At 28.5% G+C, this 25,099-nt stretch overlaps 1 protein-coding gene across 3 annotated transcripts in view; it reads left to right on the top strand.

The window, feature by feature from the left end:
- Positions 1-226: 226 nt before the first annotated feature.
- Positions 227-25,099, top strand: part of LOC129959548 (integral membrane protein 2B-like) — a 39,350-nt gene continuing 14,477 nt past the window's right edge. The window contains exons 1-3 of one of the 3 annotated variants that reach the window (XM_056072439.1): positions 227-478; positions 3,404-3,574; positions 17,360-17,416. In XM_056072439.1, the coding sequence (XP_055928414.1) occupies positions 401-478; positions 3,404-3,574; positions 17,360-17,416 (306 nt within the window). In that variant the 5' untranslated portion in view covers positions 227-400. The remainder of the gene's footprint in view (positions 479-3,403; positions 3,575-17,359; positions 17,417-25,099) is intronic. The other 2 variants (XM_056072441.1, XM_056072442.1) reach the window with 2 other exon arrangements.

The following is a 25,099-nucleotide window of genomic DNA, read 5'->3' as shown; positions in this document are numbered from 1 at the left end:
GTATCAATTTCAGATATTTTGAGCTATTTGTCTTTAGTCATTTTACAATTTAAGTGCTTCATAGCTTAGACTGGTCTTTAATTGATTTTTAAGAACAAATTGACACAAAATATTTTTTTTATTAATCACTAAGCCGCTTCGGCTGCAGGCATCCGATTGTGCAGCATCTTCCAGAACATCCCGAGTGTTTGGCCTTCAGCCAATCTCTGTACACCTACTTACGTCATCTCTTCCATGCGTCTGCGCCAGACTTCCCCAGGAATCGGGGAAATTTCGGGACCTGTCATCGCCATTGTGTTGAAACGTAGTTGTTTTGATCAGAGCAAATCTTTGATTAAATATATAAGATTATTCATTTCATTGATCTCTGAGGTAAAGGATTTAAGCTTTCGATTTCAACATGACAATCGCTCAGCAGTTTTTAGGGAAAAAGAGCTGTAAACAGCAAGAAGAACCTTTGGTCCCGGCTGAAAAAACGGTTTGTATTGCTAAATTCTTAATTGACGGTATTTGTACTTCTAATCGGATATTAATGAAGGTTTTATATTAATAAAACAATGTTAAATTGTTGTGTGAGGTTTTAAACCTTTCACAATTCATTTTAGTTAAATTTGTTAACTGATATTTTTATAACATTCGTTAAGTGGTAACTACATACCCAGTGCGCAATATAATAGTTTTTAACATTATTTCTGTAAATTTATTCAATTTCTTCGTCATTGACTTAGAAAAATCTTCTAAATATGTTTATTTGTGACTGTCTTATAATTTTCCGTGAGTTTTTAAAAATATTATTCATTGTTTTGATCTTTTAATTTAATAACTTGAAATTTTTGGGCTTCATCACTTCTTTAACCCATATTGCTATAATTTTTAATACTAAAAGTTATGAACGTTTAAATCTTTCTGTTAGTAGTAGTTTGGAGTGTAAAACATTGGTTTGTTTATTTAAAAAATTGAAAATATTGTTGAGTTTTTAAGTTTGTTTCATTAGTAATTCACTTCCAAGTTCTTCACCAAAATAGACTTTCTTTTTAATGTCGAGATATGTCTTGATTTAAAATTTTAAAAAAAATGTGTTCGTTTGCCAGTTTTTAAGCAGGCAGGGGGCCGGTTTAATTTCACATTGTCTTGTCAGAAGAATCTAAAGAATTGGAAGTTTCTGAACATCAAATTTAATTTATATACTCAAAATTAAGAAAGTTACATTTTACTGCTAGAATATTTGACCGGGCATTATTTGTTTACATAGAATTTCAATTGATAAGGTGAAATATTTATAGTAAATTTTTAAAATTTCTGCTTTCTTTTGTTGGGTCTTAAATTTATTCATTCAATAAATAGAATTAATTTGTACATTTTATATTTGATTTCTTCAAGATATCTAGATTATATCTATCAAGATTTTATCAGTTTTTTTTTTATCCTTTGGTGTTATTCTGAAATAGGTAAGGTATCTGTTTTTAGTAGTTTTAAAATCTCTTTTAGAAAATTGTCTGAAAAAGAATTTCTCCTCAGAATTTTAGAATAATTATAAGAAAACTAAATCTCGAGCAATATCTTTCTATAATTTATATCTAATTCTGTGTTTTAAAATTGGAATAATCTTCTAATGATGCTACTGAATTAATAAAATTCTCAAAAACTCATTCCATTAAGTTTTTACTGAATGGGGAATATGTGCAGGTGATGTTTGTATTTTTTAGAGGAGTCCTTTCCCTGCCACCTTTCAGAAGTTTGCAAGAGTAAAATGTTTGTAAAGATACACCTATGTAATAATAGGATGTAACAAGTTTATTTGTGTTTTGAATTACAAATACAATTTTTTTCTTTGAAATTTGTAAATCTTTCTGCGAGTTATTCTTCATAAAATGTAAAATAAACTTATTTTTAAAGTGGCATTTTGCTACTTTCGTGTTAACCAAATGCCCAATTAATTACCAAAAATTTTACAATTTAAGGCAACCTAAGTTATTTTGATTATTTCAGTAGTGTAATTCAAGTAGAAATAAAAAATAATAATATAGGGATAGTTGGAGCTTTTATTTTAGTATTCCTTTTAAATAGTTTGGATGTCATCATCCTCCCTTCAGTGTTAAATATTTCAGGATATTTGCAATTTGAATTATTGATAAAAATGATTTGATTATAATGATTAATATGTTTTTTAACTAAAATTTAATGTGTTTGCTAGTGGCATGTGGGAATGCTTAAATACTGAGTAAATTAATACTTAATGCAGCATAGTTAATTTTTTTAAAAAGTAATTAAGATTATAGGCATTTCAGATATAAATTGAAACTTTAGAAATTAATAGTTCATATTATAAAATGCATTTCGGTTTTTTAAAAAAATCTGAAAACCAATTCACAAAGAAATATTTTGTATGAGATGTTATTTTATCTTTAGCTGTGTTGATAAAATAAGAAAATAAGTGACTGATAAAAATTAGTTTTTGAATATGTTAACTTTGTTTTATCTGATATATTTTTTCTTTTTATTCCATCTTTACATTTTTTCTTCCCTTTTTGTAAAAAGAATAAGCAACTCATCAGTTTCAATTTTGTGTTTGGTTTCACAAAGATATAACTCTCTGCAGTACTGTAATGTAATTTTGCACTACTCAAAATGTACCATTTTAATTTTTAAATAATTAACTAATAAAAATATTAAATTTGACTTAGTAGTAAAATGTTTTGTTAAAGATTTCAGTTGCTTTTTTTATAAAATATTAAGTTTAAATTATAAATGTCGGAAGACTCATTATTTAAAATTAATTTTGTAATGACAAATTAAAATTTTCATTTTGAACAATTCTTGGGTTCCAGTTGTTTTTATCTGATGTTGAAGTTCTCATTAGAATATCATGTAATCTGTTTCTTATATATGTTATACCCTATGTATATGTCCCGTTGCATTGCCTTTTTTTCAGGTTGGAATTAAATTTTGATTAATACATTTATTAGCATTTTACCGGTGTTATCTGTGTTAATTTGCATATTACTGAGAAAGATTATATTTAGATCTGTTAAATTTTAATGTAGCTTTTATATTATAAAAAAATATAGGTATTTTGTGCTGATTTTATATGTGTATCTATTAATCCCTGATATTTTTAATTTGATGTCAGTAAATTTTTTCAATAATTTTTCAAAGAGAAATGATAAATTTATGTTCTCATGTAACTTTAATTTAATTGGAAAAATTCTTTTAATTATTTGCAATTTTTTTTCTATTAGGTTGGAAAATTATATAATGTTTTATCCATATTTGACTCTCTATATATATTTATTATATTTGTCCATATATTTTGCATTACTCTGTAATGCAAAATATATGGATAAATATAATATATGGTTGTGCAATGCTTTCAAAGTTCTGTTCTTATTGAAATTTTTTTTAGCCCAACTTAAAAGATGCTGAAGAAGGAAGACCTGTTGTTGTCACCATGCATGCTCATGTTAGAAGAGTTAGTTCTCTGACAACTCTTTGCGTATTTGCTACAGCTTTGCTTGTCCTGACAACTGGAATTATTGGAGGGATGTATCTGTATCGGCATTTTGCACATTACAAGGCAAGTCTTCTTGTGTTTTTTTCTATTGTATATTTTTATTCATATGTTTAATTTCTAAACATAAATAAATTTCTCTTTATTACCTAGAATAGCAGGTTAAAAGGATTTGATCATAAAGTAATAAATTGAATATGTATTAAAGGAATTGGCATTAAGGTATCTGTATCGTAACCTAAATTTTTTCTTTTGAGATTATTCTTAATATGTTAAGATTTTATATGCTAAATATTGTTACGATTTCTCATATAACTAATATTGCTCTTTGTTTTTAGAAATTTTGTTATGAAATACTTTTTAGACGCTAAAGTAATATTCTTAAAGGAATGTTCATATCATAAAAAGTATGCAATAATATTTGCAGTTTAGTATTGGCTTGAATGAGACTTTATTTTTGAATAGTTTTAACTTGCAACTAAATGAATAATTTTAGTAATTTTTAAATCACTGAAACACCATATTTATCTTGGAGTTTTTCTCTTACGTTATTGTAGTGAAAGATAATAATGCTGTGCCTGTCATAAAATTGTAAAATAATTTGAATAAATAATAAAAGTCTCAGAGAAATAAAAAGGGCAATCAGCATCTTTATTTTTTATTTACTTGGTTTTCTCTGTCTGAAGTCATGTTTATATTAGGATAGTAATATGAGCATTAGGAAGACTACTTGATATATTAGGGAAAATCATACGATTGCCATGTCTGTAATAATCGAATAACATTACTATCACTATCCTAATGTAAAATGAACTTTAGAATAATTATAGGAAGTCACATTCCTTGCTCTTGAGTTCTTTAAAGTCTTGAGGAATATTTATTTAAATGAGAAATGGAGTTTTTAAATTGAGCGTACATGGCTGAAATTTAAAAATGTATGCTAATTTGTAAAATTTGAAAAATGTTATTATGATTTTACCAGTAAGGTGAATCACAATCTGAAGAATATTTGCCTGTTGATTATTTTTATTGATTAATCATATGATGTTGGGTTTAATAGAATTTGAAATTCTTTAAAATTTGTAGTAGAAAGGATATCTAAAGTAGTTACCTTTTGTAGCCGTCTTGAATGTATTTTTTGAATCATTAAACTTTATTATTTTTTATTGCTTAGGCTTTTTGAAGAATATGAATGGAATTGAGGATGGCCTTAGGTTACTTTATATAAATCAACCAGGGCAATAGTATTATGCCTCCCATCCTCCTCCACTCTACCCCAACTAGCCATTTTTAAATTCTATGTTTGTGTTCTTAATGTCAAGCTTTTATATATACTTTTACAACTTATATGCAAACATTTTACTTTAAAAAAAAATGCATGTTTTGTCTGTAAAAGTAATTTTGTAAGAGTTTTTAACCCTTTGCACTTGAGAGGTGACTTAAGGTCACTGTTCAAGACAGTGCATTATTTTGATGTTTTATTTATTTAATTTTCAAGTTTGATTGTTAAAATTCCATACAGAATGGTAAAAAAATGTAAATTAACTTTTCAGGAAAATTCAACTTGAAACAGCTATATATTTATTTTTGTGAATAATTTTAAAGATAATTACTTTTCCGAGTGCAAAGGGTTAGACATTAGTTATTTTGGAGATTATATAGTGGTTTTATTGAAATTAAAATAGCTTACACTCAGTATTTAAAAAATTGTGATTTTATTTTTGAACAATATTGTGAATATTGCTCAAAAATTTTCTTTTTTTAAAAAAAATTTGTAAAATCCTTTATTATCTCTTCATTTTCAAAGTTCTGCAAAAGTTCTCATTTGTTTGACATGAATGCTAACTCAATTAGTTGCTCTTGGGACATAGTGAATGACAGATATTTTTGGATTTCTAAACTCTCACTGGTAGCAGCAGCAGTTATTTGTAGGGCAGAAAAATTTTCAGCATCCAGTGAAACATGTGGAAATTTTTCAGCACACCTGTTCAAATTTTAAAAAAAGTTAGAATCTTCGGTGGCTAGTTATTTCATCTGATTGTGGAGTTAGCATAACTATTATTTCTTGGTGAAGTCATCTACCATCATTATGATCATTGCCATTTAATGTCAAATGAAAGTCTTCTTACAATTCCTTGCCTTTAGATAAACATTTTTTTAAAAACTTAACTGTGGTTATTGAGTCCTATCTATCCTGTTAAGTCCTATCTAGAATATAAAAAAAAAATGTTTGCATTTTATTTTTTGACTTGGAAGAAAATATCTTAAGATTCATAATCAATTTTTATTTTATTGATTATTATTATTTTATCCATAGTTAATCTTTTCCTTGATGAAATTTAGCTTTAACCTCAAGATTGTGATTAATCAGAAGTTGTCAAAACCCCATGTGTGATCTTGCATATACCATAGCTTGTCTTGTTTTGTTAGTCATTTCTGTTGCACTTGAGGCATCTGTATTTACATTCTGTAATATCTTACTTATTATATTGATCCTAAAGAGAACCGAGTACTAAATGATAAAACTAGCAACAATTTTATAACCTTTTACTTTCTTCAACAAACTCTAGGTAAGGTTCTTGTTTAATGCATGTTTTTTGGGGTTTTTTTCTATAATGTGACTTTAGAAGCATACCATATGCTTCGTTATTTTGATATCTAACTAGGATAACAGCATTAATACGACTTTTCTTTCTCATTTTACTTAAGGCCAACATACACATGTCACCTACAATTTCAGGATGCAATTCTATCTATTTAAGATTAATACTTTGTCCTATTTGCTTTTGCATTTTTTTTTTTTGGTGCAATGAAAAGCATTCAATTAAACAATTAAAATTACATGCTCTAAGATAAGGACTTTTTACCTTCTACTTAAGGTATTTTTGATAAGTTGCTGAATATTATTTTTTGCTTTAAAACATTTCTAGAAAAATTTCCAAGCATGAGTTAAATGAAAAATGTTTTTGACCTAGTTATTTTGGTCTTCTTTCCTCTACTTATTTTTTTTTTAATGTTTCAAAGTTGTATTGTGTCTAAAGAATTTGGAAATTAATCTACAATCTTACACTGTCTCACATATCTACACTTATTCAAACTGCTGCTTTGATGCAGTAGAATGTAGATTGAACTTTCCCTTTGATTGTGATTTGCAATAATCTTTACTATGCTATAAAATCTCCCTGATAGATTATAAACCCCTTTCTTTTTATGTATGTTTATTATCAGAGTGATGCTTATTGTTAGCATTTGATTTCTATGTATGTGCATGTTAACACTACCTTTAATTTCTTTTTTTTGTGTGTGTTTGTGTATAAATAATTTTCTTGTTGGCTTATTTAAAAACAAATATTTAGGGAAAATTGTTATTTCATAATTTTAATACAAGGAATGAAGTTTTCTAAATATGTTTTAATAAATATAGCAGATATGTTTGCATAATAAAAGAGAAATTTTAAGAATTGTTCATATTATAATTACTAAATTTAGTTAATTTTAGTATTTTCAAATATTTAAACTATGTGAACATAAATATGTTTTAATACATTTAGTACTAAAGATAGAAAAAAGCCATTTAATAAACTTCTATGTAGTTTTGTTTATTCATTATTGTTCATAGTACTAATTATAGTTTTTATTTCCATAAATAAATTTTTAAAAAAGCAATTGTACAGCCTTCGCCCATCTCTTAAAAAAATATGTAAAATCAGATCCTGCATATGAAGTTTCCCCTGAAATGTTCACAGCTTGTAGAACCAGAACTGCTCTAGATTCTCATTCAAGAAAATGATCAAAATTATTAGAAATTGCAAAAGGAGGTGGTATTTTCATCTGTTGCCTTAGGGCCTTAAGTCTCTTCGTAGAGCTTTGATACTTTTCATTAAATAATTTTCTGTTTTTGTAATTTAAGAACAGATTTAATTTTTGTAAATAAGTAGATCCTTTTTTTGTATCGGTAATGATCATATTAATTTTTTTCATAGTATAGTGTACAATCGGACATAATTATTTGCAAATATTTCAATCATTTAAGAAATTCTTTGTAGATATGTTTATAATACATGCATATACATATCTACATCATATACAGAATCGATTTTTGGTCAATGTATGGGCCGGTATTGTGGGAGATCACCTCATCGGAATTTACCTGTTACCGGGTCGTCTAACCGGACCTACGTACTTGCTCTTTCTGCAGCAAGTATTGCCACAACTTACCTGCATCGACGCAATAGACAATGTGGTTCCAACACGATGGAGCCCCTGCCCATTATAGCGGAGATGTTCGTAACTACCTGGATGTCACATTTGGTCAACGGTGGATCGGACTTGGGAGTCCCGTGCGTTGGCCTGCTCGGTCACCCGACTTATGTCTTGATTTTTATTTCTGGGGTCATATGAAATCTCTAGTTTATGACACCCCTGTTGACACTGCTGAGGAGCTCGTTGCAAGAATCGCAGTAGCTGCCGGAGAGATTCGAGATATGCTTGGAGTATTCCAAAATGTTCGATGTCCATGCGTCGGAGATGTGAGGCGTGCATTGTAGCCCGTGGAAGTAACTTCGAACACTTACTTTAATCCATGTACCTTTTGCTTTTTTTCATGTATTATTAAAACGATTTCTCATTTAGGTCCCTTTTCTTTATGGTGCTTCTGTGTACAACACCGCTTCAGGAAAGCGGTGTACTGTACCCTACCCCTCTTAGAAGTTCTGAAATGGTTCACTAAAACACCCTGAATAACAGTTTTATTTTATGAAAAATTGAATCTCATTTTTTAAAATGTAAATATCTCACAGTGATTTTTTGCTATTTAATGCAGAACTCGTTGCATTTTTGTTATGGACTTTTTTTTGTGATCAAAGTTTATTAGTAAATTCTTGTTATATAAATTAACCAGAAGAAATCTTTCTAGATAAAGAGAGTATTAGATGAAATAGCTATAATTTAGATTCTATGAAACAGTAGTATTATTAAATAGTATTATTGGTGTGGAACCCCCAGCCAATGTTTAATATGGGACCCATTTTTCAATCATTGAGACCATGAGAGTGGCAATGTCTTTGTTCTTATGTAATTATATCACCTTGGGATGGAGCTCCTAGCATTTTACCAATCCACTTAACTTATTTTCAGTGCAGTAATCTAAGTAATGTAATTATAAAGGAATAAGGTAAAAGAAAGAATTTATTATTGTGATGAATTTATCACTTGTCACTTTTATTGAAATATGTTTTCCCTCTCGTGCGGTTCTCATTTGAATTCCTCATTGAGATTCATTATCAAAATTATATTTTATTGTTTTACTTGTAATCTTTGGACACCAGCCGGTTTGTTAATGATGCTGATTGTAATCGATAATTGGTTTCAATTAAATCTTGTGTGCATAACTTGATATTATTCGTTCTCTGAACAAATTACTTCTAAATTTCACATTGAGAAAGAAATATTTTGATACTTTTTGCATGTTTTCATTTTCTTTCTTTTGAGTTATTGAGTTGAATAAAGTTTATTAACAAATTACTGCGATTCAATCTCCTTACGTAGATGAATGTGACTGTAAGATTTCCACTTCAATTAGGTATGTCTTGGACATTTTAATTAATTGACTATTATGCAAAATAATGATAATAATTAATCAATCATTTATAAAAGAATAATTTCAACAATAAAAAGTATAATTACTTGTAATAAAAAACGCTTCTTAAGATGAAATTTAAATATATCTTGGTAAGCATTTGTCATAAAAAGAAAATATACGGTATTGTATAGTTCTGGATATGTATGTTTTATTAGTTCTCAAAACATATTAAATATATCTAGATAATGAAAGAATAAGCCATTATGAAAACATTCTTGTGAAAGGTTTGTCTGAACTTGTTGTAGGGTGGATTGTTGAATACCTATACAAGCCAGGTGTAATACATATTAATCTACTAAGCCTTCAAGAATCATAAGCCTGTGTTGAAAATGTGGAAGCCATGTTTTGTTTAATTTTTTAAAGAGGCATGTCTTTGTTTTTATTGAAACTATATATAATAGATTCCGAAGACAATTTTTTAAAATGTCTTTTAAGTATTTAAAGAAAGGAAGATTTGTGTCAGGAAAAATGAATTGAATTCAGATGTCATAGTTAATTCAAGGCTTCTGCTTATAATACTAGGGTGATCTGCCCTGGTTTGCTCATGCTGGCCAACCCCTGAAGATTTGCTTTGTAAACTATGCTCACTACATCTTAGCACATTTATTGTTAAAAAAAAACATTATAGTGGAATTTAATTCATTTGCTTATAATGCCTTAATTCTAATCAGCATTGAATTAGGTTTATTGGTCTTGAAAAAGGTCTTTTCTTAATTTTTCATAAGCATTTAAAAATACTATTAAGATAAAGAAAATTAAGAAAACGTAAAATACAGGAGGTTTGATAAGATAATTGAATCCTTTCTCTACTAATCCAGCTCAACCAGCTGCTGTTGGGCCTATTGCTGTTTCAAACATGAGCTGGAGTATGTAAAACGAGTTATCATCAAGGATGAGCTCACTTTATATCCTACACCCATCTTTGAAATAAAAACTTGCAAGCTAGTCAAGCAAATTTTGTATGGCTGCTGATATGGCACATAGCTTAAAAAGTGTTTAAATTTGAAAACTATTTTTAAGCACCTTGAAAGGTGCTTAATTTTCTTTAAAAAATCTTTCAATGCACTTCTTATTTCCTCACACGTAGAAAGCATAGTCGCAAGCGCTTGTTTACCTGATGTACAATAAAAGCAAGCCAACAAAAAGGAGGAATTCAGAGAAGGAATTCCTAGGTAAAATAAGTCCAGGAGTTTCAACACATATTAATATAACACTTAACGAGTTCCCCCCACACTCCCTCTTTCTTTGCATTACCGTTTATTGAAATATTAATACATCGTTTTAGAGCAATACATTGAATGACCTATTAACCCTTTCCGGCGGGGATCATTGAAATTTTTGAAATATAATGAAAAAACACAATTTGTATGATTAATAGGTTGTATAGACATGGATTTTACAGTCAAAATATTTTTTTAACTTGTCTCTTTCCGCAGGGGGTGGTGTCCTCAAATGAGGACACCGCAGGTCTAGAGCATCTCGTTGTGAGAAAATCTTTCGAAATAATTGCGTAAATTCCTTATGACAACATTAGTAATTATAAATATTTTAGGTTTATAGACATTTTGTTCATGTTCTCGATAATTTGAAAGATTTAAATAATTAAATCTATAAAATATAATACATTTACTACAAAAATTCTAAACTGAATTTTAAAAATAAATGAAAAGAACTATTGAAATTTAATGCAAATTATATTAACAAATTATAATTTAATTCAGCTAAGAATACAAAATATCTAATTAAAATATTAAAAATAAATATTTGTAATTAAACTTTAATTAGTTAAGTGTTAATTTTATTAATAAATTGAAAAATACGAAATAAAAATCAAAATTAAAAATAACTTATCATTAGGCATGAAATTTCTCAAAGCATGGGGGAGTATCATTTCGTCCTACACATAATGGGAAATTATTGCTTCGCACATTGTTCGTGTTTTGTGCACATTTTTTTAATATTGCACAGCGAATATTTCTGAGGGAGGACAATCGATGGGCACATGTTGAAATTTTTTAAAAATCTTTTGCAGTACAATTTTTACATGTTGAATGCAATAATAATAATTATGAAAAAAGTTTAAATAAAAAATTATGGCTATATAAAACTAAATATTTGCAGAAAAAGATAGCAAAATAAATAAGCAGAACATGAGGGTGAAACACAAGTAACAGTCGAGGAAAAATTCAAATCTTGAATGTGAAATGTTTTCTGGATTCAAACATGGGTTTCTGTTTCCGGAATCCGAAGATAAATAAACAACCCTCACCCCTTGAACACAGAATCAACATCACATCCTTCTCTGAAAAATACCAAATTACACTTTTCACACGAAGAAAGGCTAACGAAGAAACAGGCACCCTAGATGGTAGGTATCCTCAAATGAGGACACCTATGAATCAGCCAATTTGGTTATTTCTTAAATTATGATTTAAAACCTCATGGATATTGTAAGAAAATGGGTGGTTGATTTTGATAAAATTTCATTTAAGAGGTCGAAAAAATTCCAAAATTTAAGGCAAAAAAAAAAAAAAAAAAAAAAAAAAAAATCGGGGTATTTTTAAAATAAATCTAACGCCTTAAAAGAAACAAAAATTGCTCATGCTGCCATCTATTTTTCTAAAAGGAAAATGCTATTTTTCCAGCAATTGGAATTTTAAAGCCAATAGTTTTTTATAGAAAATTTTTGAATTGGTGTCCTCTGATCCTGAAAGTGTCAAAGATCAATTTTACTATATTCAATTGTAATTAATTGCACTATGCAATTACATTAGTCAATTGCCTAAGATGTAGTATGATGAGATTTTAATTCGAAGCCATAAATTTTCAGTAATCGGGATTTCTTCCGTGTTTTATGAATGTCCCCATCCATTTGCAAGTAATTATTTGTTGGACTAATCTCCCCTAATTTTAGCTTTTACTAAGCAGCTGCTGGATCTGATATTTAAAATTTTTTAAAGAGCTGATAAAAAGAATTTTTTTTTCAAAAATTAATATTTCTTACGTTAAGATTTTACAACAGGTTTTTTTTTTTTTTTTTTTTCGTTTTATTACTTATGGAATTTTTTTTCCTTCTGAAATGTCTCTTTACATGTAAGCGTTTGTTCTGATAAACATGCAGCATAAACCATTGAAATTAGGAGCATGAAATGTGGGAAGTTATTTTTGGGGTGAGAGAGGCCCAGTAAGAATAGATTTTTATAAATTTTATTTTTGTAGTTTAATTTTAAAATAAAAACAAAATTTTAACGTTTTCTCCATAACATCAAAGCATATTATCACGCAGAAGTTATTTTTTTCACTATTTTAGAGATTTCTTTTAAAAGATTTTCAATCATATCAATTTTGTGTAAATGAATGTATTTTTTCCTTAGATTTAGTAATTTTTGAAAAAATAATTTTTTACACAATTTTTAATAATGATTTTTATTACAAATTTAGCTATAAAAAATCGTATGTTATAAGTGTGAACAATATTTTCTTAATAAGCATGAACAGGACTGGGAGACTGTGTAAATAATTAAAATTTGCAACTTTCAGAAATACAACCATTTACTCAAACAATGTAAAATACAGCATTTAAATTTTTTTCCAATTAGAACTTACATCTCCATCTTTACATACCTGAAATATTTAAATATCTTGTTAAATATTGGATTTTGGATCAACTTATTTACCAGGCTTTTTTTCATTTTGGAAAAATCTATCCCTGATGGGAAGATTTACAGTTTGCAGTATTTAAAATAAAATTCTGTTAGATTTCAGAAACTTCTCCTTTGGAAGCCTCTTCAACCCTAAGGATTCTCTTTCTTTTCATTAAAAAAGGCAGGCAGGTGGTGGGGTAGATGACGTCTTTTACAGAGATCAGGAACTTTTTCCTTCTTATATGGTCTTTGGCTTGTCAATTATAATTTCTAAACACCTATCAAGGTAAAATGGTGCTTTCATGAACAAAGAATTCCGCTCCCCTTCATTCAGTTAAGAGCTTTAAAGACTTAACCATTAGACTGGTCATTTATTTCTTGAAGACTGTCTACCGATGAGCTGAAGATTCAAGTGAGTTATTTATTTTCTGTAAAATTCTGAAGAATTCTGTAATTTCCTGAGAGGATTATGCTGCAACTAAATTTAGGGAATAGGCCATGAAATGTAAACTGACTAGGATTGATATTCAGATTTCTGTTTTGTGCACTTAAATGAAATATGTACAAAACAGAACACTCACCTCTAGTTGGATCTATTATCAAGCAAGGCAACAATCCCCGATCTAAACTGCCCAAGAAACCTTTCCTCTACAATAGCTAGACTACATACTGGACATTTCAAAGGCATGAAAATCTCATGAACCAATATAAAATCCTACCCCATCTGCAAGTACTGTCCCCATTCGCAACTAACTCCAGATCATGTTTTTGACTGCCAGGCCATTATTGGTTCCCTCTTTCAACTTGGAGCACCCCCAATCGAAATCCTCCATAGCCATCGGGTTCCAGAACTTACAGATCTTGTCATCAAGGCTTTTGGAGGACTAATTGTTTGCACTAGCACTGTATGCATAGACACAACAACAACATCAGACCTTTGGCCATATTTATTTTTTGTAGAATTTTCATCTTTCTGAGCTGTGCTAAAGCTTTATTAAACCATCTCTGGCCAAATGTTCAATTGAAATGAATCGCAAAAAGTTCTTTATATAATACTCCATGAAAATTCGAGTATCATGTACTCAGTATGGCAGTGAAGTTCCTGTTGCATTCACAGAAACTTTTTATTATTGGTTTGAAAACTAACTTACATTATTATACTCAAAGTTTTCTGAAGTTAAAAATCTACATTCAACTGATATTGCGAGTTCTTCCCTCGATTCAGTGTTTTCTGTTTTGATACATTTCTTCAAAATAAGAGCCTGTTTTTTAAATCTGCTGCTGCTATCCGTGCTATTTTTCTTTGATTTTTTTTTAAAATGCAGAGTCATTTAAAGAACATTTGTGATTGTGAGTATAAGCAATTTTTAAAATAACACCCTTGAATCTCCAAAAGAAGATGCCATTTCTGCTTCAGGAGTTGAAAGTTTTTTGTACATTTTTTAAGATTATCAATTGTGCTTATTCTAAGTGTGATATTAGTCCACAAGGTGTTAAGAAGCTTCAACAAGTGTAATTAATATACTGTAATACATGATCACTTTTTTTAAATGGTTAGTCTCTTGTATCTTAGTATTATTATTCAGGATAAAGGGATTAATGATCCCATTATTTGATGTTGATATCAAATTGCTATCTAGATTTTATATTCTGAATTATTTTTGCTTTCTTACTTAATACTAAGAAAAATGTTGAGAAAAATTACGATTGTCAAAAGATTTATTTGGGGATTTTGAAGAATTTCCTTGTTATAGTGAGAATAATATTTTTGAATTGTGTCAGTATCTTTGTCCTTATGTATTTCAACTCAGTTACTTAAGGGGGGGGGAAGAAAGAAAGGAGCAAGCTGGAATGATTTTGCTTATGTACTTACACTAAATTTTTGATCGAATTTTTTCCACAAAATGGACTATTTTTCTTTTAGTTCATACTCGGTTTTCATCACTGTACTGCATAACTCCATATTTACCATGATGTAATTAGTATATGCACTTCCATTGACATTGATAATGAATGTAATTGTTAATTATATTTATTATTTTGTGTATGACCACTTTTGCAAAAAGATTTTTTATACGTTTGCATGCAAGTTTTTATAGTTAGAATTCGATAAATGTTAAAAAGATTGTGAAAATTACAGTTAAAAATACAACAACCAAACCGGGGGCATTTGTTTGAATTTAAATATTTTAAAAAATTATTCTTCTGATAAGTTTCCAAAATTACCACAGTAAAATATCAAAATTACTAGGAAAAAATCAACGATAATTAGGAATTTATATAGTATTTAGTATTTTTGCCATATGATTGTTTCTTTGAATAGTACACTAGCAAATGTCATTTTAGACTACGTGTTATAAGTGATATATATTTGAGAAAGTATACAAAGGAATTGGAGGAAGAATGATGCATTTTTTTTTCCATTGTGTTTCTAATGTTTTTGGTCTGTTGTATATCTTCATTGTTGATGTTGCTGTAACTGCAACTGCACGGTGGTATTATTATACAGCAAAGTACTAGTTCCCACCCCACCCTTAAAATAGTATTCTTGCCAAACTATTTCAGCTGCTATTTCAATTGCATTGCAGTGTCTCTCTTCTAGTACTCAATAAAATATATATAAAAAATATTTTTTAATAAGAGAATAAGACACTGCTGTATCTGTTAATCAGAAGGGCTACAAAAGCTTTAGTAATTTGAATTTGTTTGCTATGAAAATGCTTGAATTATTGTCATATATTTAAGAAAGTTTTCTATAAAAAATCGAAATGCTAATTTTCTTGCTTATTTTTATGGCAAAATTATAGTAATTAACACAGTTTCTTTTCTATTTAACTCATTGAGTCCTTTTATAAAATTATTCTTTGGAGGTTCAGAAACTAATGACAGAATAATAAAGAAGTTATTGTAATTTACTCCAATTCCTTTCTCTTTAATCAAACAGATTTATTAAATCTCTGTAACTGATTATATGTTTGATTTTTAATAAATTTGCTTGAGTAAAAAGTTCATTAGCGAAAAGCAGAAATACAATAGTAAATAATTGAAGGAAGTAGAATCCATTATTCCAATAAATAAAAAAAAAGATTGAGTTTGAAGCATGTTTCCATAGATCTGAAAGTAAATGGAAATATATTTGTATTTTACTTCTGCTAGTTGCTGGTTTTTGGAAGCAAATGTTATTGGTTGAAAAGGGGGGGGGGAATTGGAAGCTTGATAACTTTGAAATTCTTGGAACAAATCTGAAATCCATTCTGTTTTCTTTACTTCATCCATGTTTAAGACTTACAAAAATGTCCCGGCTGAGGAACATGCCAGTGCCTTTTCTAAGAAAGGGGGGGGGGGAGAATAGTTGCTGATAGATAATAATGAATTGGATCTACAACCATAGAGATGATAATTTGACAGTGGTACTTTTTTTTTTTTTTGTATGTGTCACATATTTTTCAGATGCTTAGCCAAAAAGAAATAAACCATGGAATTGACTTCAATTTATTGTTCCATGAAGGCAGTCTTGCATATCTTTAAGAGAAATGCTTTGTGCATTAGGGGTTTTTAACCTTTCTCTTGGAGCATGAGAAATCGGAATTAGCAATTTTTAGAGCACATGTTAGAATAGATGAAATAAAAAGGGGGGGGGGGGAGTAGATCAGGAAGCAAGAGAAAACTTTAGTTTGAAGTTATATGGGTTAATTTAAGATTTAAAAAAAATGGAAATTAAGATATAAGTTAAATTAAGATGTATAATAAAGTGCCCTTCAAAGATAGCTCAAGCATATTTTTTAGAAGAAAGTGTTAATTTTACTAATAGGTAACACAATAGGTTCATTTTACTAATAAGTATCAATAGTAATTTTTCTGTATATGTTTAATGATATTCTATTATCTAGGTGTAAAGAAATTAATATTATTTAATTAGATTTTTTTTTAATTTTAAGAAGTTTTAATTCATGTGTTTCTTTCCCTCCCTCCTTCAGTTGTTTACAGTCTGTATTGTTCGTGATATTTGGTTGTTCTGTATAATATATTTGAATTTTGATTATTGCATAGTCTTAGCAATTCAGTTGATGCGTTAATGCTGAAAATTGCATTTGAAGGCTATCATTTGCAATGTTTATAATATCAAATGCATTGCATTTTGCAATTAGCCAGTGAATGTTGTTTGAAACCTTTTATTACAGTATCAGTATTTTGCCCATCCTGTGTAAGTAATGGAATTATATTGTTCAATTACATTTTACGCATGACAATTACGCAATAGTCTTTTAATCATTCTTATTTTAAATGCAAATATCATGCTCTCATTTGCTTAAAGCAAAATCACTGTTCTGTTTTCTCCTTTCTTCTTTTTAAAATTTCTTATCTTTGTTCAGTTAGGTTATTTATCACAAATGGTTGAAATTATTTTGTATAACTCATTCAGTGATCAAATTTTCTCTGAATTTTTGTAAAGGTTGTGGTTAGTTTTAGTTTAAGATGTTTTTACCCTCTATTTTCTTCAGTGATCATATTCGTTTTAATGTTCTGAGTATATCAGTTGCACTTGTAATTTTTGATCATTTTTAGTTTAATCCAGAGATTTGTAAATCTGAGTCTCATTTGCAGGTTGGACAAAGTGCAAATGTGAGTACTTTTTATCTTTTTAGCCAGTATTCCTTGTTAGTGGTTTCATTCTATAAAATCCACTGAATGTTAATATACAGCATGCTCTAAATTACAGTATTTCTGAAGGGCTATCCCTGTCTGTTATTTTTCCAATATTCTGCAAAAGTGTGCTTTTTAATGTGGCATGTATTGTGATTACTTTATGGCCTATACAAGATTATTTTGCATTAACTCTTTAAATATAATCATTGATTTTTCTTTTAAATCTAATCACTTTCATATCAGTGAAATTTATGTGCTCTTAAGAAAATCGTACAATCTTGGTATTTGCTTTGTCATGAACTTCAAAGTATTTTTTCCTCCCTATCATTATTTGTGTTTGCTTTTTTGTAGCTGGTGTGTTTTATCATTCAAAAGGATATGTGCATGGTATTTTAAATAGTAATGTACGTATATATCATTATATGTACCAGTTTTTTAGTTCAGAGTGTACTTTTTTGGATTTAAACATGTGTAATATTTGCTTGTTTTGGGTAAATGTTATGCTCTTTTTTTTTCTTTTTTTTGTGATTGTTGTTATCTGTGTTTAAAATAAATATCTTAAGTTATCACAAATGTCTGTAAAACATATACAGTTATCATTTTTGTGATAATCAGTAATTTCAAGACAAATGTATTAAAAAAAATATTTAACACTGAAAAATGAAAAATTTGCAGTGCTATTTTATAGTCTATTTTTCACCCCATTTAAATGGGATATTTTGTCTATTATCTGTATGTGCATTTGTCATCATAACAGTAAAGCTAGTTTTATGTTAAGGGAAACTCTTTTCAATTTTTATATTTTTTATCAAGGTATCTTTTGTATTTAACATTATTTATATCTGATAATTACTTTGATGACAATGCACTATTTTAAAACATATTGTAAGCCCATTTTTAAGCATTGTTCTGTACCCAGGCAATGTTTTACTAGTGATAAGAAAATATTTTACACTTGAAATGATATTCGTGTATCTCAGTGACTGAGGAGGGGGGGGGGAGTTGTATATCAAAAGGCATTCTTGTTAAAGATTTTATAGCTTAAGTTACTTCAGCTGGGGGGTCCAGTATTCCCAAGTTATCCCTTTGTGCTGAGTTTAGCTTCAACTACTAGATGGGAAAAGTGTGTGTGAGGGGACCTATTTCTCATGATTACACAAAAGTGATTCATTGAATCATATGAAGGTTTTACATTTTTCTCTTTAGCTATCAACCTTACTTAATGTTGTCCTTATTAAATATATTGAAAGAAACCTTTAATTTATTAGATCAACTAATATGAAAATCACTGAATGATATGCTTAAGTGGACTGAAAAGGAGCATGTGTTTGTAAACTGACTGCAGTTTTCAAAAATTTGGTTATTTTAAAGTAACAATTCATACTTTTGAGAATTCCTGTTAGGTTTTGGAAGTCCAGATGCATTCTATTATTATCCGCTTCATATACCAAAGGTAATACAGATGTGTATTAATATAATTTTTCTAATAGATTGAGAATAAATTTTGTTGTGTTTGCTTTTATTTGCACACACCAACATGTACAAAGAGAATTTATATTTATCATTAATTAAATGTCAATTTCCAATTCTTTAAGAGCTCCATCATTTTACATCAATGTCTTAGATAAATTAATTTGTTGAAAACCTTATATGGCTATTTTGATAGAAATTTGATAAAATATACATTTGAGATATTGCTGGCAACTTTTCATTCTTTAATAGGTTATAAAAATTCATAGGTTCCTATTGTGATCATAAATGCTATACAAATATTGTGTAAACTAAAGTTTGAGTTTCAAAAATTTCTATATTGCCTATATAAAATATGCTGATTTTCCAGCAATGTAAAATATATTGTTATTGTAATTTATTACTAAGCATAATTTCACCTAGCAACATTTTAACAGTGCTTATTTCCAACAATATAAGCTCCCTGCAATGTCTGCTATATCTATTATCTTTTTGCAAATTAAAAGAATTTTAAAAAAATGTCACCCCTGTAAAAAAAAAAAATGTTGCTGCATATTTCTGTATGTAGTCAAATAAGTTAATGTTAGGGTTAGACAGCAAACTTTTGGATTTATTATGTAATATTTGGCCCTCAAAATCAAATGTGAAAACTTTATTTATTAGTGCATTTGTTCATTAAATATAGCTATGTGAGGCAGGGTTGCCACGCCACCGGAAGAACAGGGAAAGCCGGGATGCAGAGAAATTTAAAAATTTTCGCAGCTGGAAATTTTAAGTTTTTTTTTTTTTTTTTTTTTCATCCAAAAAAAAAAATGTTTTTCTCTAAAGATTGCAAGTGTAAAAGATTGTAGTTATAACTTCCAAAAACGAAACAATACTGTTTCCAATTGTATAATGCTGAAACTCGCCCCTTTTCTCTCTTCCCCTTTTTCTGTATAGATAACTCCAGTTTCGATTTGTGAGAAAGAACGTTTCTCTGGCGGGATTAGCAATTTTCAATCTGTTGACGAATAAAGAAATGAATGCATATTAATCAGAGTGAATTCTAGAAATTCCTTAAATCAATTTGTTGCGTACTGCTCGTTTTGTAAGAAGATAATAAGCCTAAATAATATTGGAAAACAATCATCAACTATTCATGCCAAAAGAGAAACACACACAAGATTGCGTGCCAGTTTAAAAGAATCATCATTGATGTTGGGCTTAGTATCAAAAAGGAATACAGGAAAAGATGACACGTCAAATCCGAAAGCGTCGGATTTAGAGTCCGAAAATGAACCATTTTCGAACTTTTTAATTCAAGAACAATAATTTAAAGCTGAATTTTTATGGGCATTAAAATTTGTTGCATCACATTTGCCCTTTAATGCATTCAATGATATGTCGAAAATATTTTCACATATATCCACTAAAAGTGAAATAGCTAAAAAAGATATACGTTAGGCCGTACAGAAATGTTGTACTTTCTTTGTTACATATGGGGTCCATTAGCTCCATGAAATTGATGACTGAAAAATCTGTATAAGTTTTAAAAATTGATACCCAGATACTTGAATTCGCAAAAATGAATAAACAAAAAAAAACCTTGCTCACTAATATTTCTTGTTAAGTAATCATTAAATGATTTGTATCATGATAACAAAAATGGTTGTGTCTTATTCCACTTGAATCTTTAATTTTTTGTGACTTGCAATTAAAGAGCATAAGAGGTAATATACACCCCACCCCCTTAATATATAAATTGTCTTGCTAAATTCTAGATAATATATGAAGACAAATTTTTTTCTGTATGTAAATATTAACCTTCTTTCATTATTCTATTATGTCGAATAATGTAAGATTGTTGCTTTCTTTCCTTAAAACCATATTCCATTATAACTAGCACAAGAGTGTTATTCCTGCATTTTCTCGTATCTTAAATATACGTGCAGGAAAAAAACGGGAATTTTTTTTTTCTAGATTTGAGTGGCATCCCTGGGGATGTGTATTTGAAATAGTGTTTCTTAAATATGTTAATAACCCTGTCAGTGTTTCATTTTTAAGTATGCTGATTTTCTTAGCATCAACTTTGTTTCAAATGCAGAATTAAATGAATTACTTTTTTTTTTTGAAGGATTAAAATGCATATTTTTTTTTAAAAAAAGTGATTTTTATTTTAAGGATGATTAAAATTATGGTTAAATTGACAACTGCTGTGCCATTACTCTTCATGCAGTCATTTTTACTAAGGGGACTTCAGAAATTGGCATCGTATTTATGCTACTGATATGGTTTTGTATACACTGAATTCTGATTAGAAATATTAAAAATTGGTTCTTTATATGATGTTTGTACACTACTTTTTAAAATTTTAGGATATTTATGGAAATAAATTTTAACTAAATTGCCGAGAAGTTATTACAAATTATTGATGAAAAAGCACTATGGAATTTGGCTTAATGTCCGAATTTATCAGTTCATTAATCTAAAAAATACTGTGTAAAAATTAAATTTGTAGTATTTTAGAAAATTATTTTTAAAAATTCTCCCTTTAGCGTCGTATATGAGGAAAAAAGAGAGTTATAAACATTGGTTAAACACTTCTTTGACCTTTAGGAACTGAGAATTGAAAAGTACTTGCCTCTGAAAGAGTAAGCTCCCTCTATTTTGGCATTGAAAAGTTCAACCTTTAATTAGTTAAATCTTGCTTATAATACAAGCTACAATTAAGATTTTTGTAAATGTAAGTCATTAATTTTTATGTTATTGCTTTCCATTAATGCTTATATCTGGCATATCTTTCTTGTAATATATTTGATTTGAAAAATAACAATGGATTATCAATTTTTTTTTTAAAAAATATTTTTATTCAAATACTTCAATTAGGTTTTAATGAGCTGTTAAAATTGAAATGTAAAAACATAATAAATAAATACTGTAGTTAAACAGGCAAAATGCCAGTTTGCTTTATGCTTTGTTTTTACCATTGAAGCTCTTAAAAGCCTATCTAAACTAACCTTTATTTTTAATGAAAAGTCAGAATTTCAATTTGGAAGAGAAAACATGTTACAGAGTTTAAAACCAAAGCTTCCTAAACATGAAGTAACACCTAAGTATCTTTAAACAATAAATTTATAACAAAAATTTATAAATAGCAAAAGTGTGATAAAATGTTTACACTGAATCTCAATATATATATATATATATATATATATATATATATATATATATATATATATATATATATATTGAGATACTTTTTAAAGTTTTTCTTATCTATGTAGATAATTTAGAATGTTATTTTTCTTATTAAACCATGTCATCTTTTTTGACAATGTCTTTTCCTTTGATGTAAGGACAGCATTGGTTTCATTAGTTCTTTCAACTTCTAATACATAGCAAATTATCTTACATGAGCTTGAATTACATTTACAGGTATTTAGAGACCCTATATTAAGCTGTTTCTCGTCATCTAATTGCGCATATCAGCACCAATGTTTATATACTGACTTCTATTTCCTGCCTAATAAATTTGAATTATGCCTCTACCATATATTCTCTTGATGGATTATGCAACTGAATTGCGAATGTATTTGGAAAGAAATTATAAGAAGCATTTGCTTGACTTGCCAATTTTTTAAAACAATTATATTTAATCTCATTTAAGCAATCATACTTCATGATGTACAATGCGATTATGAGCCTCTCTTTCTTTTTCAGTATTATTGTATGTAGAATTATGGCTAGTAAGATAATATCTTGCAACTATTCTGGCTGGGCTAATATACTGCCCAGAAATTTTTACAATTGATACTGAATTTTTCAATACTGAAATTTTTACAATTGATCAGAACATGAGAATTCTACCAACTTTCGGTGTTGTAAAACTGCTAATGTTATGACATGGACACTATGTCCATTAGCATATTTTGTAATTGTATACATGTATGGTTACCACATAGTCAGAAGATTGCAAATTGAAATGCTTCTTATTGGCTGGATTGCTTCAAAATTTTCTGCAAACCAATGAGAACATGTTGAATTTATCTGTTCTTGAGACAGAACATCCAACTTCCTTCTAATTTTACAATTTAGTCACCGGCACAGCATTTGGTGTAATTATTAGAAAAAAAGAAAAGGAAAAAAACACACCTGCTATTTCATTGTCATAATGATTCTTGATGTAGGATGTTAGCTTTGTGAATGCAACTAGATACCCCTTGCTTCAGATATACTACTGGATGTAAGGGTATGCCTCCATTAAGATTTAAATACAGACTGTAAATATTACCGACTTAATAGATTTGGAACTATAAAGAAACATCTTGAAATGCTTCTTTGTATTTTTCATAACACTGTTACCGATAATGTTGTGGGTACTGTTGCAAGCTTTAGTGCCGAGAATCTTTAAATTGTCAGGTGAGTAAACAGCACATATTATTCTCTGAAAAACTTTTGTTGTATCAATTTTAATGAATTCTTTTATAAATATTATTATACTGTTTTAGCCATGTCATTTCTTTTTAACTTGAGAAAGCCAAATTTTATAGCATCACTTTATATCTTTGCAGAGACTTCTATATGTATGGTTTCATAATAATTGATATCTTATGCAACTTAGCTAGATGTCATTAAGGGTAGACCTCCCATATCAGTAAAGGTGGTGTATTGTTGTAATATTGCTTCATATTTCTTGCAGTATATTTTACTAAGATGCAAGTTCTTCTTAACTGGAAATGTACTGCAAAATTCCCTATTGTCAGAATTTCTTTCATATTTTTTTGTTAAATGAACTAATCTTTTTACTAATATTGGCAGGTTTGCTTTGATTTCTTTTTATTACTAATTGCAACTTATTGAAAGCATCTTTCATAAGCATTTCTTTATCATATAAGGGCCAAACTGCAAATATTCTTGTTTGAACTGAAATTGTGAGAAAGCTGTCCAAAGTAATTTATGAATTTTTCAGTTTTTTTTTTTTTTTTTTTTTAATGCATCAAAATCTTAGAAGAATAAGTAACAAATTTTAGTGTAACAGAAATATCCTATTGTATGAAATATTTCTCAAACACAGATGAAGAGCGAACGTTCCAGATAACAAAATGTTCTGCATGAATAAAAAGCAATGCTTAAGGTTTCTCAAAAAGCTACTTGTTTAATCTTCGTAATGGCTAAATCCCCCTCCCCCTCCCATGCTATGAATAAATGAATTGACATCTAAATTGCAGAGGAAAGTAGTAATATGCATTTGGAATATAACATTATAATGGAATTAATATCCATTTTGTATATTATTAAAACCGAAATAGGCCTCATATTTGTACAAAATGACTGGGTATTTCATCCAGAAATATGTTGTGAAAGCATGTGGTGGTATAATGCTTAAGGCTATTTAATTATCAGTAGCTCAAAGATTCCATGATTCTTGATTACAAAACTAATCAATCCAATGGGACTCGATGATAGTAGGACATTTCTCAGTCAGATGATACCATTTGAAAATATTTCAGTTAGTCAAAACTGTTACATTTTTATAAATTATCTAAGTAGAAAAAATTCCAATGGCTACAGTATTTTAAAATTATATATATTCAGATGCAATTTATGTGTTTTACACACTTTTGATATTTATAATTTATAACTATGTTCTAAATTGTTATGTTTACAAAGGGTTATGTGTTGCTTATAAAGCTCTGATTTTAAATTGTTGCATATTTTCTCTTGCTAACTGAAATTTGTATGATTTTTTTAAAGTCTAGTTTGTATAGACTTTTAAGAGCATCACTGGTCAAAACAAAATATCAAACAGTATGATATTTCAAATATTTAACTATATGTGTGTGTACTCATACACACACACATTTTTAAGTATAATAGTTAATTCAACCCATTTGAAGCATTTAAATAAAAAAAAGTTTTTAAAAATTTAAAAAAATCATATTTCACTTATTGTTAATATATTATTACTAGAAAACTATGCCTGTTATAAGCCATAATCTAATGTATTAAGTTTTAGAATAATCAGTTACTTTTTTTTTTTTTTTAAATATCATCGGTACTTGTTTTTATAAGCAAGATACAAGCATTTTATGCTTTGCCATCTTCACTTTTTGGGGGGAGAGAACTGGAAACTCCCACTTTGGTGGTGGCAATTTTTCAATTTTCAGTTCCTGTAGGTCAAAGGAATATTTGATCAGAGTCTAAAAATGA

This window comes from Argiope bruennichi, chromosome X1 (genome assembly GCF_947563725.1).
Source record: "Argiope bruennichi chromosome X1, qqArgBrue1.1, whole genome shotgun sequence".
NCBI classification, from domain to species: Eukaryota; Metazoa; Arthropoda; class Arachnida; order Araneae; family Araneidae; genus Argiope; species Argiope bruennichi.
The sequence above is the reverse complement of the archived record's forward strand: the minus strand, read 5'-3'. Positions and strand labels throughout refer to the sequence as shown.